The 19432-nt window shown below is 37.5% G+C and overlaps 1 protein-coding gene across 10 annotated transcripts in view; it reads right to left on the bottom strand.

Annotated features, from left to right (window-relative positions):
* Positions 1-19432, bottom strand: part of CCDC171 (coiled-coil domain containing 171) — a 253486-nt gene that overhangs the window by 118831 nt on the left and 115223 nt on the right. For 9 of the 10 annotated variants that reach the window (XR_005843077.2, XM_004949106.5, XM_040656233.2 and 6 more), the window contains one exon: positions 14192-14323. The exons of the other annotated variant lie outside the window; for it this stretch is intronic. Coding sequence is in view for 8 of the 9 variants with exons in the window: in XM_004949106.5 (XP_004949163.2) it covers positions 14192-14323 (132 nt within the window). In the remaining variant the exon portion in view is untranslated. The remainder of the gene's footprint in view (positions 1-14191; positions 14324-19432) is intronic. 10 annotated transcript variants of the gene reach the window in all.

The raw sequence follows: 19432 nt of genomic DNA, 5'->3' as shown, positions 1-19432 counted from the left end.
GAAATGTCAAGTAGAAGTAGTTGTTGTTGTAACTGGATAAAGTTGCTTTTGGTCTACTGTAATGACATCTTGGAACCAGAAAAAATGTAGAAAAGCTGGAATAAAAAAAATCTGTTTTCACAACCAAGTCTATAGAAACAGAATCAATCTATATTATATATATATATATAAAATAAATATATTTATTTATCTATCAAGATAAATCTATTCTTTCTCACTCTTATGACAATACTCTCTACAGATAGGATATCCAATATAAGCAAAACAGTGACATTTTTATAAACAAATGTTACCTAAAACAGAAAGTCATAACTTTCTGAAATCTAATGGATTAGTTGTATTTGTATGCATATGAGAATTTAATAATGAGAATAACTTAATGTGTGGAGAGAAGCACACATTAATTTATGAAGTTATTAAACATGAAAATCTGAAACAACAAAAGAACTTCAGATGGTAGGTAAATGCTAGATCTGAAAATTTCTGAAATGCTCTGCACAAACTATCTAAACAAATTAACCAACACTAAGACTATTTGTGAACATATCAGTAACAATTAATTTACTGAAAATTAAAATACAGTTCTTTCACTCTTTTTAAAGGGTGCTCCATTAATTTCTGAAGACAAATTTCTATTTCTTTTATGAAGGCAAATGCTCTACAGGCAAATAGATGCTATTGAGACTTTTTATAAATACTTTAAAATACACATTAAAAAAAAATCAGTTTTAACAACAGTTTGGTGTTAACTGCAGAGAAGGTCTGTCACTGACCCCAACAGATGAAAATTATCATCTCACAAAATCTAGGTTAAGTATAGACATTTTCTTATATATTTTGACCAGAGCTATGAAGGTATCCCTTCCTTTCTGCACACAGGAAGTAGTTTGTCAGTCACAGAACATCCAGAAATGGAAGGGACCCATAAGGATCATCAAGTCCAATTCCTAATTTTAGATTAAAACATTTTCAAATTGAATTAGATAAAATATCCTACATAAGCAGAGTGAAATATGTCCACCCTGTATTTTTAATGCAAAAAGACAAAGACAATCCATGTTGTAGACTGGATTTGTTAGGAATGACAAGGGTTACTTCTAGTAGACTGAGTAGACATGAGAACTGTTATGTCTTCTGGAGAACCCTGAGGGTTATAGAGCAGCAGGTATTGACTGCTATCACAATGGTGCACCAGTGGCAGTTATTGTACCAACGGAGATTCCTTGATCCCAATTCATAAACTTATTCATCAACTGAAGAGCCAAGGAATAATCAGAAACACACGTTCACCCTTTAATAGTCTGACATGACCAGTGTGAAAGTCCAACAGAGAGTGGAGGCTAGCAGTGGATTACCGTGGTCTAAATTAAGACACACCATCTGGAATTGACTGCCCCAGGGGTGGAAACACAACCCTACCATTTACCATGGGATGATCCAGACTGCATTGGAAGAAGAGGAAGTTCTGGAACACCTGCAGTACACTGATGATACCATCACGTGGGGCAACACAGCATAAGAAGTTTTTGAGAAAGGGAAGAAAACAGTCCAAACCCTTCTGAAAGTCAGTTTTGCCATAAAGCAAAGTGAGGTCAAGTCCACCCAAGTAAGGACCTACACAGGAGATACAGTTTTTAACAATAAAATGCTAGATGGTTGTCCTCAGTTTCTAATGAATATGATCAACAAAATAACAGATGTGTCTCCACTAATTACAAATAGGAAATATAAGCTTGTTGTGGGTTTTTGGAGGATACATACACCAAATTAAAGCCTGACTGTAAGCCCTCGCTATCAAATGACTCAGAAGAACAACAATTTCCAATGAGGCGCTGAGCAAAAACAAGCCTTTGAACAACTAGATGGGAGACAGTTTGTCTAACTTGTTGGTATTAGTCACATAGAAGATGGATTACTTAAACGCAGAAGGGTAAATTCCTCTCAACATCAGCTGAAAGCTAGTGGATGAGTAAGACACCACTACATCAGAGTCTGGGTTTAAAGCCACTTCTGTGAAAAAAGTCAACAAACTAAGTGAGAAAGTCGCTTACTTGGAACAGCCTGAAAGACAAGGAGCAGAGAATAACTCTTTCCATTGGCAGAACTCAGGTTGTCCGCATTCAGATCAACGTGGACAACTCAACAACTTGAGACAACAACTCAAAGACTTGCTATCTGAATATCTCGCTTTTTTAGATAATCTTTTGGAAGACACTGATCTTTTACTGTCTTCATTAAATTCATTAAGTGTTTTTGTATTCAATGGAAAAGTATCATCATTATTGCAGACAATAATTTAGACTGGGAGTCAAGTAATTAAGGTCCATTCCCCTATCTGGCCATCAGTCAACAATTGGATCCAATTCCTTAGAAGCCTAAGAAAAGAAGACATAGTGACTATTTGAATTATTGGATGTTTGTAGAAACACTGAAAGGACAAAACTATGTCAGATAGGCACTTGTGAGACAAATTGGTCAAGAGAACATGAAGTATTATTTAGCACCAGGATTCAAAGTAAAATATCCTAGAGGAAAGTATGATAAATAGAAGGGAGAAAATCCTTTTTAGTCTCTTTTTTTCACCAGATTTGCTCATGGCTGCAGGCACCTCAACATCATATGATTTTGCGGCAACCTTGAATGAAGACGAACCAGAGGTACTACTTGTAATCCACGTATTTCAGGTTATACTAACTTGTAAACACCCTGGAGGAAAGCATTTTCTGAACTACCTCTGATATCAACTGTTTCAAGAAGCACACTACTTTTTCATTTTTCAGAGCTGGACCACTACAGATCATTTATGAGTGACTGTTCCTATGGATAATGGTAGCATAGAAAAATTCCCTTCCACAGTTTACTAAACCTAGAAACTATAGGCAATTTCTCATGTTTTTCACCTTGTAATCTGAGAGTTGTGAAACTAACCTGAAAAGAAATGACAGCGAGTGTAGTGGGAGATATGACAGATGATGTCAAAGCACAAGTAGCATAAAGGAGGTAAATGAGGAATAACTATGCACTTTCTTTTAATACAAAAATGAGAGAACATTAAATGAAATAACAAAAACAATTTTCAAAACAAACACTGGAAATAATTTTTCAGAAAGTATGTGGTTAAGCTTTGAAAGTTCTTTCTGCAAGTACTGTGAATAGTTAACTTCACATGGATTCAAAAGGCAATGAAACAACAAATACAAGAAAGAAACATTGAAGGCCACTGAATAGAAAAGTATGACCTTTGTTTCAAGAGGTACTTGAACTAAGATGTTGGAGAGTGGGAGAGATTTTGGAGACATTTTAGTCCTGTTTTTTGTACTCTTTCCTTTGTTAACTTCCCCATTTAACCTGTTTATAAGCTGGGACAAGCAGATTTACTGCCAGTCTATGTGCCCTCCAGGCGTTAAATGTTTATGCAGTCCCACAGTCTATTTCCCAAAGGAGTAAAATCTGCAGCAAGTCTCACACGGAATAAATGCAGAACAAATCAAGCATCTAGAGTAGTGACCTTTGCCAAGGTACAGACAAACATCACATTTTGACATGTAGGAGACTCTCTGCTCAAAATCCAGTCTTGTGGCCACTGCAAGCAGTTGTAAAAAATTCAGAACTTAAGCTTCAACTTGTAATCTTTCTCAACGTTATTTTTAAAAGGGATTCCTTTCAGAATGGGAAGCTAGATGGAGAAACTCTGGCACTATAGCAAGTAGAGAGGGCATGACGTTTTGCCCTCTTATCTCCCCCTCTAGTATTTGTCAACTGTGTTATGATCAGGAAGGGGGGAATGTACAAATGGGAGCCTGCAGCAGATCACACAATCTGCCTCTGAACAGAAAGAAGTCAGAAATAAATTACAATCTTCAAGTATTAAGTGGCACTGAGACTTGGCTTTAAAGATGGAATGAGTGATTGCTTCATCTTGATCTTTATTTTAGAACTGTATTTTGACAAAATAGATTATGATGTGGAATCCATCCAAAGGAATCTGAATACAAGTTCTATCGAGGTCCCCGGATAATTAATTAATGATGGTCTTTCCAATTACACTATTTTTTCAAAAGCCAGAAGATATTCAATCCTTTGCAGGTAAGCATGCCAACATGCAGGCTGTGTATCCTCATGATTCAGGTTTGCAAAATAGTTCCACACTCCTCTTTCCATTAATTTAGCACTTTCTAGCCTTCTCCCTTTTCTCCTCAGATACCGTGTTCTTAATGTTGTTCTGCTTCTAACAGGAAGAAACCATAACAAAGGAATAGTCAAGGAAGATTATAATAAAATTGGATACTACATTGAGCAAGTATTTTTCAAGCACGTTTATCCTGGAGTATACAGAGAAATAGAAATGATCAGTTATAGAATTTTTTTTGTTTTTCACAGTCTAATAAAAGTGCTGGAACCTGTGACCTTAGGATGTAAACAGTACTTATCACTAGACCATCAAAGAATTCAGTAACTGAAAAATCAAGATATTAGTTTGCATGCACTTGATCATAATTTCTGCAAGATAACTGTGTAAAAGAGAAAACTCTTAGTTAAGAAGATATGTGAATTGGTAAGCTACAATTTACTAATACACACACCACATGCATGTGCACGCGCGCGCACACACACACACAGGTTCTTCATATATAGGCAACAAATATGTGGCAAATTGGTCACATTTGAGGGAAAAAATTAACTTCTAAACTCATCCTCTCTGAGTTTCATTTCAGTAGTATACCACTTGGGATGTTACCCTGACCTATTCCTTAAACAAAGGACAACTGTGAAACTATCAGAACAGCCATTTTTTAATGCCTAGTTTTATATTCTGAAAGGTTTACCATGTTTTACTTAATCCTTAAGTTGCATATTCATTGCTATATTTTCCTCTAACTGCTGTCACTTATATTGTCATGCAGAAGGGCAAATCAGGGTCAGTTTATGTAAGCGGCATCAATCCAAAAAACTTCATCAGTCTTTATTTCAAGGCATTATGCAAAGAAAACTGACATTAAGAGAGCCTTAACTGACAGCAAATGAAATCAATCAGCAAATCACTAAGCCATAATAAACTCACTCAAGTTGTAGATAACCCTTGCTTTTCCAGGTCTTTAACTACAAGGACCAGCAAATGCAGTACCTGGGCAGAAAAGTCTCCCTTAATTCCAACACAAAATGCCAGCACTAATATAGAGCATTATTTTATAAATACTTTGTTCTGTAAGCTATCAGTAAAAATGACAAACATGTACAGAGATGTTCTATAAGGATGGAATAATAAACAGTTAATAGAAAAAGACTAAACAAATATTCAGCCCTTGAAGATTTTTTTTGGTTTAAATCTCATTAATATAAAAAGTTTTGATTCTGTTCCTGCAACTAAGATATTTGTGTCATAAAGTCTATTGCTTTATTAAATCCTATTGCATAGACTCACTTGCTTAGTACTTGCTAGCTTTTTAAATTAAAACAAGCACACAAAAAAAGTACGGTTCCAGATAATTCCAAATCTCTGATAACATTCACTGCATGAATTCTTTTTGCAACCCACATGATCATCAGCAGTTTAACAGCTGTGTTTCCAAATGAGCTTATCTGCGTTACAACAGTACACACTGCAGACAGTACCAAACAACGTAGTGACATCCAGGCTATGCAGTCGTTATCTGATAAAATCACTCCTTTTCTGAAGATACCGTGCATAGATAATTCCACAAATTTATGAGAAAAACTGACTAACAAAGAAAGTGCTGCAGTAACTATATTTGCTATTTTCTGTTACTGGACACAGTTTCATTTTTGTAGTTCCAGCATTTAGCGTCTGCTCTCATTCACAAAGGCATCTTTGGACACATACTGACCTCGCCACATCTACCGAGTGAACTTCCTTACATATCTGCACAGATCATTCTTAAGAGATTACCCACATGCCACAGATACGAATGTATGAAAAATTCCAAGTAGACAAAGGCATAATTGCTTCAGAGGGTCAAGAAAGAAATTTCTCCATTAAGAAAGGTTACTGAAAGGTTAAATGATTATATACTAACTTTGGAATTGAAGATAATCAGCAGCAGATCTTGACTAAAAAGATTTCATAAAACTAATGTTTACAAAAAAGGCTGGGCAAAAGTTTCATAGGCATAAAGAGGCAGCTTTCAGTATTTAATTAATTGGTGATTACAGATACTGACTTCGATATTTGCTCTCATTAACTGTCAAAGATTTAACAGGGTGCAATCATTATCACCTACTACAAGGCTTTCCAACAAGGATTCTTCATATATTCTCTATTCATTTCTTAGAATGAAGAAAGGCAAGGTGAGAAATAAAAAAATGAAACTTTGATGAGAAAGTAAGGGAAATAGCTAATGTTAAGGAGAGGAAAACCTGAAGAAAAGAGAAAGAGGGATTAAATGCACACTGAGGGCAGGGAGTGAAAGACTGCAAAAAGAAATGCTGTGGAGAGAGGAGGAAACTGGTAACAAAGATAATCCACAAAAAGGAGAAGTGGTGTGAAGATCAACTAATAAAAGACAGATTTTCAGCATCATTAGTACTTTGAAGAAGCCTCACATATTTATGTTTTAAGTTGCATAGGGCTAACATACATTAATGTTATGTTTTAACAATAAACACAGTAAGATAAACAATAACAAATACAGACTTCCAAATCCTGAAAACTTGCTTCCTGAAAGTCTGCCTCATTCAGTAAGAATACTACCAGAACCAGCCATTCCCAAAGGGAAGCTTCCAAGGAAAAATAAAGGATATCTGGTGGTCGAGGTCTACTACAGGCCACTTGATCAAGAGGGGGGACTGTTGACAAGGCCCTCTTGCGTCAACTGTAAGAAGCGTCTCACTTGTAGGCTCTTATCCTGATGGGGAATTTCAGCCACTCAAATGGAGTGGCTGGGAAGACCATATGGCAGACTACAAGCCATTTTGGAGACTCCTGGAATGCACTGAGGATAACTTCCTGGTCCAGGTATTAGACACACCAACCACAGGAGAAGTCTTACTGAACCTAGTGCTCACCAGCACAGTGGAGCTCATTTAAGAGGTTGAGATTGGAGGTAGTCTGGGCTGTAGTGACAATAACTTGGTAAAGTTTGTGATCGTGAGGAAGATGGGCTGGACAAAAAAGTCAGGACCCTGAACTTCAGAGAATGAAATTCTGGCTGTTTGAGGAATTGTTGAGAAATTGTCCTTAAGGACATAGGAATAGAGAGTTCTTAAGGACACTTTTCAGAGAGGATAAGAGCTCTCCATCCCTCAGTATAAGAAAACATGCAGAGGCAAGAAACTGGCATAGCTGAACAAGTATCTGCTGGGCAAAGTGAAGGAAGGAAAGCAAGGAAATGTACAGGCAAAGGAAACAGGAGGTATGCAGCCTAGGAGCAGGGACGCTGTCCGGATGTGCAGAGAGGGGATCAGGAAAGATTCTACAGGTACACTGGTCAGACGAAAAAGGCCAAGGAGAGTGTACCTCATCTGATCAATGAGAAGAGAGACCTGGCTTCAACCGACATGGGGAGGTCTGAGGTACTCAGCAAGTTCTTTGCCTCAGTCTTCACTGACAGTCAGATTTCCTCCTTGTGCTTCTTACATCCCTGAATCTCTAGGTTAGGGCTGAGGGAGTAAACTTCCTCCCACTGTAAGAGAAAAGCAATTTGGAGACAAACTCACAAGACTGAAGTAGAAGTCTAATGGGGCCTGATGACGCACATCCTAGGACTTGAAGAAGCCGGCTGATACGGTTTCTAAGGCACTCTCCATTGTATCTGAAAAGTCGTGGCTGTCAGACGAAATCCTCAGTGACTGGAAAAAGAGAACAATCACTCCCATCTTTAAGAAAGACAGAAAGGAAGACCTCAGAAAAAACAGACCAGTGAGCCTCACTCTGTACCTGGGAAGATCATGGAACTGATCCTTCTGGAAACTATGTTCAGGCACATGAGAGACAAGGAGGTGATCTGAGACAGCCAGCACAGTTTCACCAAGTACAGTTTGTGCCTGACTAATCTGGTGGCCTTCTACAATGGAGTTGACAGCATCAGAGGTCAAAGGAAGAATAACTGATGTCATCTACCTAGCCTTGTGCAAGGCCTTTGACACAGACCCAAATCACATCCTTAGATGAGAGATATGAATTTGAAGGCAGTCTACTTGGCAGATAAAGAATTGGTTGGAAGGCCACAGCCAGAGCACTGTAGTAATGGCTCTGTGTCTAGGTGGAGGCTGGTGAGAGGTAGTTTCCCCCCGGGCTCCATCTTGGGTGTGGTACTATTTAATACCTTTAATAAAGACACAGATTATAGTATTGAGTGCACTCACTGCAAGTTTGTGGGTGACACCAATCTGAGCAGTACAGCTGAGCTCAAGGTAGCTCAAGGAAGAGCTGCCATCCAAAGAGACCTTGACAAGGTTAAAATGTGTGATCCTAATGAGGTTCAACAAAGCCAAGAGCAAGCTGTTGCACTTGGTTCAGGGCAATCCCAGAAATATATGTAGACTGGGAGAAGAACTCCTTGAAATAAGCCTGAGAAGGACTTGAAGTCCTGCTAGATGAAACAGACATGAGCCAGCAGTGTGTGCTTGTATCCTGAGCTGCACCAAAAGAGAGATGGCCAGCAGGGTAAGTGAGATACTGTTCCTCTTTCCTCTGCCCTCATGATGCCCCATCTGAAGTACTGCATCCAGGTCTGGGACCCCAAGAACAAGAAAAATGTGGAACTTTTGGAGTAGGTCCTGAGAAGGGCCATGAGAATGATCAGAAGATTGGAGTACCTCTCCTATGAAGAAAGGCTGAAGGAGCTGGGTTTTTCAGTGTGGAGAAGACAAGGTTCCAGGGACACCATTGCAGCCTTCCAATACTTACAGGGAGCTAATAAGCAGGAGGGAAATCAACTGTTTACATGGTCTGATAGTGACATGTACATATAAATACACTACCTTCAAGACTGTTGAAAAGGTCTATTTTCTGCAAAGTATTAAGGACTGAAAAAAAAATAAAAGAGAGAGAGAAGAAAAAATGAAGGGAAAAAAAGCTCCAAAACAGAATTACAGGATTTAAAATATGAACAATTCTGTTTTCAAGCCACTGCACAATTAATTCACGCCATTAAGCCCTCCTACCAGAGCTATATTTAATGTTCGGAAGATTTGCTCTATGCAGATGATAAAATCTGATGACAGAATTATAATGATACCTTTGAAACCACTTGCTTCCTCAATTTGGCAAGAAATATTTTATTGACAAGAAGTAAACAGAAGAATGAAAAAGTGTTTTTTATTTTGGAAAAAAAAAAATACCATCAGAATTATGTATTACCTTTTACCTTCATATCTATCAGGCATAAATCTAAAATTAATGAACAAGTGAAAATCTTACAAATTGAAATGTTCCTAACACTTAAAACTACATTTACGTTTGCCCAAATAATTAGAAGACCTAAAACCCAATCAGACATGGCACTACTAAATCATAAATGAATATAAAATTTACATATAATAAATGGTAAGAACACATCCTTTATAAACTTATAATGATTATATGCTAATACTGAAGACGGATCAGTGTTTGACTACATTACTACCACCCCTATAAGCCTTGGTGTTATTACTACACTTTTCATTTCAACATACCTCCAAACACCTGAGAAACTGAAAGAAGAAATCCCATGTGGACTTCCTCAACCTGTATCAACAGTCTAACACATGCTGAAGGCAGAGGGAGAGGACAGGAGGAGAGAGGGGAGCCAGGGAGGGAGCAGAACGGAGACGGGGAGAGGGAAATGGAAGGACAGAGCTGGGTACCAAAGGGAAGGCAAATGAGACAGAGGGAGGGCATGGAAGGAAGACACAGGGAGGAGAGATGGGCAGAGGCTGAGGCAGGGACCTAGATGGAGTAACAGGCAGAAGCAGAGGGAGGCAGCAAGGAGGGAGGGCGGGGAGGAAGGGAGGCAGCAGGCTCAGGCAGAAGGGAGGAAGTGGGAGGAAGACCATGCATGCAGCAGGAACAGGTGAGAGACAAACACAAAAGAGGGGGACAGAGAGGGAGGCAGGCAGAGAGCAAGATAACTTATACATCCCAAATGCACTTGAAGGAGAGAAAGCAAGCCACAACTGTACAGTACCTATGTCAAAACTCAGGGAGAGCTTAGGAATGAAAAATAATTACATTAATTCAAATGACTCATAATTTATTTTTAAAATAAAGTACAATTTTATTAAAATGCAAACGACTTCCAACAACCAGGTAAATTGTCAATCTCACATCTCAGGTGAAGGGCAACACATGAAGAAATGTCTTCTCGTAAAAGTTATAAATGCTGACAAGCACAGCCATAGGTACCTGCATCCCTTATATAACATAAGTGTGCCTAAGTCTCATCCTCATATCTGCTTTTATATACATGACATAGATGCACCGAAAGTGCAAATTCTCACTAAACTCAGAAAACTCACCTATTTGGAGTTTCTAAATCACACTAATCCTGCAAAATGGCAACATAAGTTCATCTCTGAACATCAATTCTCTTCTAAAGCAACACTCAGAAGTCATATTATATCCTTCAGCAACCAGGTACTAGAGGAAGAACAAGACCTCCATGCCAAATACTGACCAAAAGCAACCACCACAAATTAAAAGAGTCAGTCAATAAAATGTGCAAATAGAGACTTCTAAGGTAGAGGTGAAGGTAGTTCCCATGACACAGAAAACGATTACTCTTTCTGTAATTGTACTTCTGCGGGCAGCTACCACATATGAACATCACCAGCTGTCTGATCACACGGCCATTCATTTGCTGTTAATGGCATCTTTTGTACAAGTAGTGGATATGACTCTGATACATGTAGCCAGTTTCTATTTGTCATTGTTTTTGATTATCAATGCCAGGATAAATTCTAAGTTTCACATACAATTTCACTTTGTGTCTTCATGGAAATACTCAGGCATGGCCAGAACAGAACAAGTTCTCCTTCTGTGTGTTTCAGTGGTTCAAAGGTAACACTTTACTTTGCACTTTCAAACTTAGCTAACTAACAAACAGTACATCTTCATGTCATAGTATATATACTTCACAGTAATTAAATATCAGATGAGGGTATTTCAGAACTATAGCCTTCACATCACTTTATTCCTGAAGATACGGCACCTTTTCCATTTCTTATCCATCTCAAGCCACACTTTCAAACTATTATAGTAACTCCTGTTACAGCTTCCAAGAATTTAACGAATACCTATAAATTAAGTTACACTTATTACCAGCCATGCATTTCAGTCCTTACATGGGATTTTAGAAGACATTTAGTGCAAGGACATCATTGTTGAATAACTTACATTTTGATTAATTATCTAATTCTGCAATTCAATAAAGTGCATGCTTTGGAGAAAAGTTTTGTTTCCCAAGCGTTTCACGGCCCAAAGGTCTATCGCTGGAGTGCATGACACATTCTTTACAAGACATGAGCCACTTCCTACGCAGGGATTTCTTTTGTCTGCGTCTTTGATCAGCCCTGTGAGTAGTAATGGTATTTGGAATGTTACATTCATTCAATAGGAAAAAAAAAAAAAAGAAAAAAAAGAAAAAAAAAAGCAGCCTTCTGATAATTAAGAACACCAGAATAAAACAAGCCTGATAGCTTGGTTCACAGTCAAGCAACTTGGCTTCATTATGCCAGTTCTCTTTGTACTTGCTTCCTCTAAAGAAAGCATACCTTTCCCAAGAAACACTCACACAGAGATAATAGGAACTCAAAAATTCCAAGACTTCCCATTTCCCACTGACAAGGCATATAGATCTCTAATGCTACGCCCATAAAGTAAATTAAGGATAGCAGATTTCATCCTATCAAATGCCTTTAAGTGCCACTTCCTTTCTGAAAATTTTGGAAAAAAAGGTAATCTCATAGATTTGTATGCACACAGAAGCTTTTTATCTTCCTCTCTTGTGAGGAAAAGGTGAGACTCGCTGGATATCAAACTACACTGGATATCAAACAAAGATCAATTACTGATTCCAACCACTTGCTATGAATTGGATGAATGAAAAATAAAAATAAAACAATGTGTTTTTCTCTGAGTACTCAAGAGCTATTGCTTCATCCCCATCATAATGTTTAATTCTGGATCGCCATTTCTCTGCAATTTTTTAAAGAAAGCAGCAATTAGCAACAAATTTAGACTTGGTAAATAACTCCTTATATCTAACGCTCAAAGAGAATAAGCTCTTTAAGTGAAATGTACTCAACCTATAATAACTATAAAATAGACATACAGAAGTTAGAGAAACCAAGCATGTAAACAATTCCACTGATTTCAATCAATAGTGTTCACAAGCTGTTTACTAACTCCTTACATCACTCAAGACTTAAGGATTGCTTTAAATACAATTTTGCATACATAGGTGAAATTAAAGCAAATTCGCTGACTGCCAGCGATATAGAATAAACAAAGAGTCTATAATGTACTTAGAAAGCTATCAAATAGGCACTGAGTAACTAGGATCAGGAAAAAGGAAAGGAAAAAAAGGAAAGGAAAAGGGAAGAGGGGGAGAAAGGGGAAGGAAAGGTGAGAGGAAAGCAGAAAGGAAAGAGGAAAGGAAAGGGGTAAGGGGAAAGGAAAGGGAAAAGGAGAAGGGAAAGAGTAAAAAGCAGAAGAAAAGAACAACAAGATAGACTGTATCATTGATGCTGTTTCTGTACCTACAGCGTAACCATGTGTAATTGGAGCTGTTAGGTGAACACAAAGTGAGTTTATAATAGTGCACCACCATTAAGCTAGCCAGAGCACACCATGCTATGTTCCTACCACAAGCACTATGAACAAATGTGAATAACAGTTTTTGAGACTCTTATTGCTTTTCATCTTTTTAGATATGAAGAAGGAATGGGTTGCTTTCCAAAGGCCTCTGCAACACTCCTGAGATCCAAAAAGAACAGGGATTGGAGTAGAAGGCAGCAGAGTGAGATCTGAATAAGAACAGCGATATTTTAAAATGCTAGTTATTTCTCCAATGTCTTTTTTGAAAATATGTCACTTGTAGGAACTTTTTGCATAGCCATAGAAGTGCTCATCACCGTCTGAAAACATTTCAACTGTACTCTCTGGTAGAGGCATACAGCTGTGTTAACTAAAGTTCATGGGAATTCCAGGTGTCCACTTTATTATGTTCTTAGAAAAGTATGATAATAAAGACATAATTTAAATGTAAGAGGAAAATGGCAGATGTATGAAGCATAGAATACACCTCTCTAGTACGTTTGATTTTGTGACCCTGCTCCTGCAATTATATCCCCCATCTAGAACTGAAAATCTGTAATAAATTAAAAAGGGTTATCATAGGAATGTAATATTTGCAGTGTCTGACTTCTTTGCTCTGTATATGACTTTCCTCTCCTCTCCTCTCTCAGATTCACATAGGAGAGCACAATGATGAGGAATGTACTGACCGTACTTTTCATTCTCTCACTGAGAAAACTAAGTGACCTGCCTTTAGCAATGGACTATTACAAGAATGAAGTCATCCTGCACAGCTATGAAGACTAAGGGACAGTTCATGTTTAAGAAGACACAACAAACACACAAAAAGATACGAAAGCATTACTCCAAATCCATTTTCAGAGCTGCAAATACATACATTTTCAGTTCATTTCTCTTTTTTACCCCATTCTTCCTCTGCACCAAATTATTATTATTAATAATACAAGTCCTTAAAGCTTCATGAACCAAACAGCTTCTGAGCATTCTGAGTATTCTGAGTACAACTGAGTATTCCAGGTAGCAGTTTATTTTAAATAAGGAATGCTTAAAAATCACTACTGCTACTACAACTGTAACATTGAAATTATGATACTGACCAAACAAGCAATAAGATGCTGTGAGTTTTTTCCCTGCTGTGCCTTGCCTAAATCAAGGGGGAAAAAAGTAGAAAACACTGATATTAATTTTTAAATACAATATTTTCATTATCATTTTCCATGGCCACATTCCTGTCAGTTATTTAACATTATAATTGCAAAATTAAAAGTTCACATCATCTCCAAAATACAATATTTAAGAACATGTACGGAAATTATTGCTCTTTTAATTGTTGACTGCAACAGTTTTGAAGCTTTTTGTTCTCCACACATTCAGAGCAGTCCAGCTCCTCAGATGCAAAAAAGGGAAGGAAGAAACAGAATTGTTTCAGACTCTAACCTGAAAGGCTACAACCTCTGGCCCGCCCTTCAGCCCTTCTACTGCAAAGGTCTCTAGGTGCAGTTTGGGTAGCTGCAGGGTGAAGTCATTCCTGGTTGCCGCAGTCCATGACAGCAAGGTCTGATCTCTGACCTAAAGGGAAAAAAACAGCATCAATGGTAATTCCCCTTCAGACACATTAACTGGGATGAACTGGGTCCCCTTGAGCCCACTGAGTGGACTTGCATTGATCGCTGGACCTGAAATCCATGAATAAATTTAGGACTAATTGATTTTTCGTTGCAAATAAATCTCTAATTCAGAGTGCAGGGAGAGAATGTTAAGAAGAAAAAGCATCTTCCCCTGGTCTGAAATGAGAAGGAAAGAAGAGACGCTAAGGGCTCACGAGCCCACCTGATATACGCATTTTACAGATCTGTCCCCTGTAAAAACACTGTGAGGAAGTAAACAGCAATTGTACTTCTGACTCAAAAACCCACCAGCTATGAAATTAAAAAGTTTGTGCCATCATACAAACAAGAAACTGTTACACGAGTTCTGTCTGGTGTATGGAGATCGTATCAGCCCTTCACAATTAGGTTCATTTAATACCAGTTCAGTTAGAGCCCTGACTAAAATGAATAATCCTCAAACAAAGCCAAAAAACACCCTCAACCTGTAGCACTGCAATTAGCAGAAGGTGAAAAAAAAAAAAAAAATCTGTTCCTAGTTTTCATGTTGTGGATTCACATATAACGATGCGCTAATTGGCATTAATCAACTTTTACGCCGTTCATAACTACGACAGTTTGGAGTGGGAAATGCTACAGTTTGCACAAAACCCGAACAGTTTGATATTTATTTATTTGGTGTTGCAGGCAATCTGAAATGAAAGGATAAAACAAAACCCCCCAACGCTATCAGTGTGATTTCTACATCAGGCCGCAAACGCAACCAGATGCAGTTGGTGTCACAGTGCCACCTGCTGACCCAGAGGGAAACTGGCTTTAATTCAGAATCCTGCCCGCTCTCAGAGCGATGAAAACACGTCGGTAAAAACTGTTAGCCGTGTAAATTGATTAATGCTTTTTTTTTTTTTTTTTTTTTTCTTCAAACGCAACCAGACTTATAAGACTCGTGCAAGGGACAAATATTTTCTCATTATTTAATTTCACATTTTTTCCGTATTACCGTAACAGGTAATGAGGCTGTTAGCATGGATTTGAAGGGTTGCATATCTAGCACATAACTTCCACGGACACATCACTCATACTGCCACACGCACGTTCTTCATTCCATTTAATATAAATATCACCATGTGCATCTCCAGAAGATGCCCGTAGTCAGATCAGATTCTACTACAGGAGGACAGAAGCACATGCAAAGATACATCATGAACAGAAGAAATACGTTTATGTGGCACAGACTGTGTCTACTGGGTAGCAATAGCCAGTACCGCAAAAATAATCAGCTCTTTGACAACAATACACGCTCTGACACACTAAATGCACCCAAAATACGTTTATATTTGCATATGCATAATTTACTAAATACTATCTAAAGCAAATTTCAGTTATCTAGAGCCTTCCTCGCTCCAAAGAACTGGCCATTCACGAATTAAAATACGCCCCCATTCATTTTTAATCCCGGATTACTTTCTTGTAGTTGCTTGCAAAATTAATTTTTTGTAAAATGTTGATGAGTGAACATCTTCCAAATAATAGCACAGGCTTTGAAATCTCTTCTGATTGAAAGAAGCATGCACGTGTAAATCTACTGATACAAAGAAGAAAAGGTTTTATTTTATCCGTTGCTCTCTTCTGTGGGAATAGGGAGCCCTACATTTCCCAAGTTGACCTAAAGAATTCCTGTCAATACCTGTGGCTGCCAAACATATGCACTATGATGCAATTTTTATAACAGGAAAGGTCCTCTACGCATTTTTTGCACACATAGTGCACTGGGTTCAGCATATACAGTCCTGTGGAACAAACATACTCTCCGGAGTGTTCTGTCAGCATGTGTAATTCCAGTCAGATGTTAACCTTGCTGAATATGACAAAACACGTTACTTTAAATACGTATATGTATACTTACACGCACTCGCACATACGCACGCTTGATTTACATTTTTATAGCTTATATATCACAACATTTCAGTGTCTTTGCTGCCAGTATGCACACAGATAAAAGAAAACATTAATGTGGATTAAGGTACTAAGAATTTATCAACATCAAACCACCAGTGTTTTGCCTTCTACCCTTCTGAACCGTAGTCAATAGATCTAAATATTTTACTGCACCCTGGCCAATTCATTGTTTGATGTTTAAAAACTCACCCAGAATCAAAGAAAATTTATTAAATTTGAGCCCCCAAATGAGATACTATTAGCTTTGAAAGTCAAGTTTAACTGCGATATTGATGATTCTCTTTTTTCTGTGACAATATTCACAAGGGAAATCCCTATGTCAAAGTACAAAAGCAGATTGCTAATACTAGGGGGAAAAAAACAATGTATAAGCAATGGAGGTATAATACACACACAATACAGACAGTGGAAGTCCTTTTAACCCTATTAGTTTCAAACTCTCCATTTTAGTATTGAGGCCTGGCAGCGAACAGTAAAATACAAAAGTCATTTTTTCAAATGGCTGAATTGAGGTAAGCATAAGCCATTAACACTACAGCATCAGAGAAGTACTTATTAGCTGCTTAACAAGCATGATTTTTGATAAGAATCTTCACAGCTTTAAAAAAAAAAAACAAAAAACTTTTTGTGTCTACAAATAGGTAGGCAGTGAGGAGTGATTCTTGTTATCCATGTGGAAACTGAGAAACAAAAAACGAAGCTGAAGCTTTCCTTTGAAAAAAAATGCTCACAAAGGTTCAGGTTCAGGAAAATAGTACGGAAGTAGTAAGAACAAAAGACAAGGCACAGGCTGTGCAAAAATCATTACACTGCTTCAATAAAGGGGAAAACATCTTCCACTTGGCTACTAATTCAAGGAATGGAAAGACTTAATGGCCATGCCTACCTTGAATCACATTGGCTACGCCATATCTGTACGTTATCTTCATTAAGAACCAGAAAGACAAAGACAGGAGTTGGGAGATGGTTATTATTTCCTTAATCTAAGGAAGTAAGTATGATGCTTACACATTTTACAGAACTATCAGGAAAATACAAAACTGTTAGGGTAATCTTAATTTAAAAAACAAAGCAAAAAGAAACTTCTCTGCAGACTGTCAGTAAGAAAAATCTATGTAGCTGGGCTACACGAGGCAAGTTTCAGGGCTTTTCTGCATTTATTTACTCTGGCTTTTTTTCTGCGCATAATATCTAAAGCAAGAATATTTTATCTGAAAATGCTCCACTGGCTGGAGACTTAACATTACAAACTGAAAAAAAAATAATCAGGCCAATTGTAACAACTGAAAACTTGTAAAACCAGTTCCACTTCCCTATATTCAAAAAATGGATATAGAGAAAACATGTATAAATCTATCTGTATGCAATGCATGCATAGGTTTTGATCAGTCCTGGCTTTGTTAAATATTGTTTGTCTGGGACAACGAGAATTCACAAAAGTTGTTTGATATGGAGCATAGTTAGTTCTGTGACGGTGGGTTGCTAAGTATGACCACTAGATTTTTCAGTTTGAACTTACATAAATACTGATTAAAAATGGGAAAAATCACAAGTGGATTCGAGCAAGTCTACAACAGTATTCAAAACGTTTTAAAACAAATGAGCAAACTGACTTATGACTGCATTTAACTTTTTAATTAATTAAGAGAACAGCACAGAATACAACACCATGGCCACTCAATTTATAATCAATAAAGTACTGATGAATTCAGATCAAAGCTGAAACTGAATAATAAACCGAAGTTACATTATTGACTGAATCAAAGGTGTAGAATTTGATGGACTAATTCTACATGTCCAAAAATGAGGCTAAAAATTCCTTGCTGATCACAGAGAGATTTTTCTTCTTCTCTGCAGACCTGTTCTGTGCCCATTGCTTTGTTATCCTACTGCACAGTTTGAGCTGGAATGTCCAGTTATGCCAATAGAGACACAGTACAAAACACGAACAAGTTGTAAATTCTATTAACACATGCTTACACTTTGCCTGCTGTCTGACCGGTACAACAGATCATTGGTTCTAGTCCCTCATTTTGGGCCTAATTCAATGCTTTCTCATGTGGAACTGAAAATATCTGGATATAAACTTCACGATGTAAGCAATACGGCAGAACCTTTTCTAAGCCCAAAGTTCACCCACTATAAATAAAAAAGAATTCACTGAAAGTAAAATGCTTTGGGCTTATTGTGCTTTTATTCCCTGTTACTACTTTAATAGCGTATTATCTGCAATTTAAATGCTAGAACAAAAATCTGGAATGATGCAGCGATACAGTGATAGCGAATGGCAAACAATGCTTCCATCTGCTTGGCTTTGAGATGACAACATCGCCTAGATAACAGAAGCTACAAATATGTTTTGCAAATCATTCTAAAAGAGTGCCAACAAAATGGTTTTTACCACACTGTTAGCTACACTGCGTGTGAAATATAAATAACACAAAGGTTTTTAGAAATTTCTTTTTTATAAAGCAAGGAGGCAGTTAGAAAGCAAACCACATCTTAGTCTTAACCACAGTCTTTCAAATACGTGGTTGGTTTAGTCACATGAAGTCTGACCTTCTGGGCAGCATAAAACTGCACAAAATACAGACAAGTAAGTTGCTATTGCAAGGATCATCCTTCAAAATAAAACATACAAAATTAATACATTTATGACAGATAAAAGTATTTTTATTTGTATACCATGCATAAGGACATGAGGGTATTTCAGAAACCAACGGTCACTCCAGAAGCCGAGATACTGGCAATGACAAGACTGCACTGCTCAAACTCAAGGTACTTTAAATCAAACATATGAGAACTGTAAAACCACAGTTCAAGCTACAAGTAAAGTGCATGAATCTGATGAGAAGTGATGCTGGAAACCAACAATTAATTGAACTAGAAAAAAGAAAAAAAATCTATTTAATTTATTTATGTATTTATCTATTTATTTAAGAAGGCCAAAATACACCAAATCACAACAAATCTCTCTGAGACAGAAAAGTGCCATAAAGAAGATAAATGGGAAAAGGGCTGCATGGTGCAGTTGAATGGGCACTACTGGAATGTCCATCACAGCTAGATTTGAGCACTTATTAAAGATCAACAGATTGCTGCATACTGTTTC

Source organism: Gallus gallus, chromosome Z (genome assembly GCF_016699485.2).
Source record: "Gallus gallus isolate bGalGal1 chromosome Z, bGalGal1.mat.broiler.GRCg7b, whole genome shotgun sequence".
In the NCBI taxonomy this organism is placed as follows: Eukaryota; Metazoa; Chordata; class Aves; order Galliformes; family Phasianidae; genus Gallus; species Gallus gallus.
The sequence above is the reverse complement of the archived record's forward strand: the minus strand, read 5'-3'. Positions and strand labels throughout refer to the sequence as shown.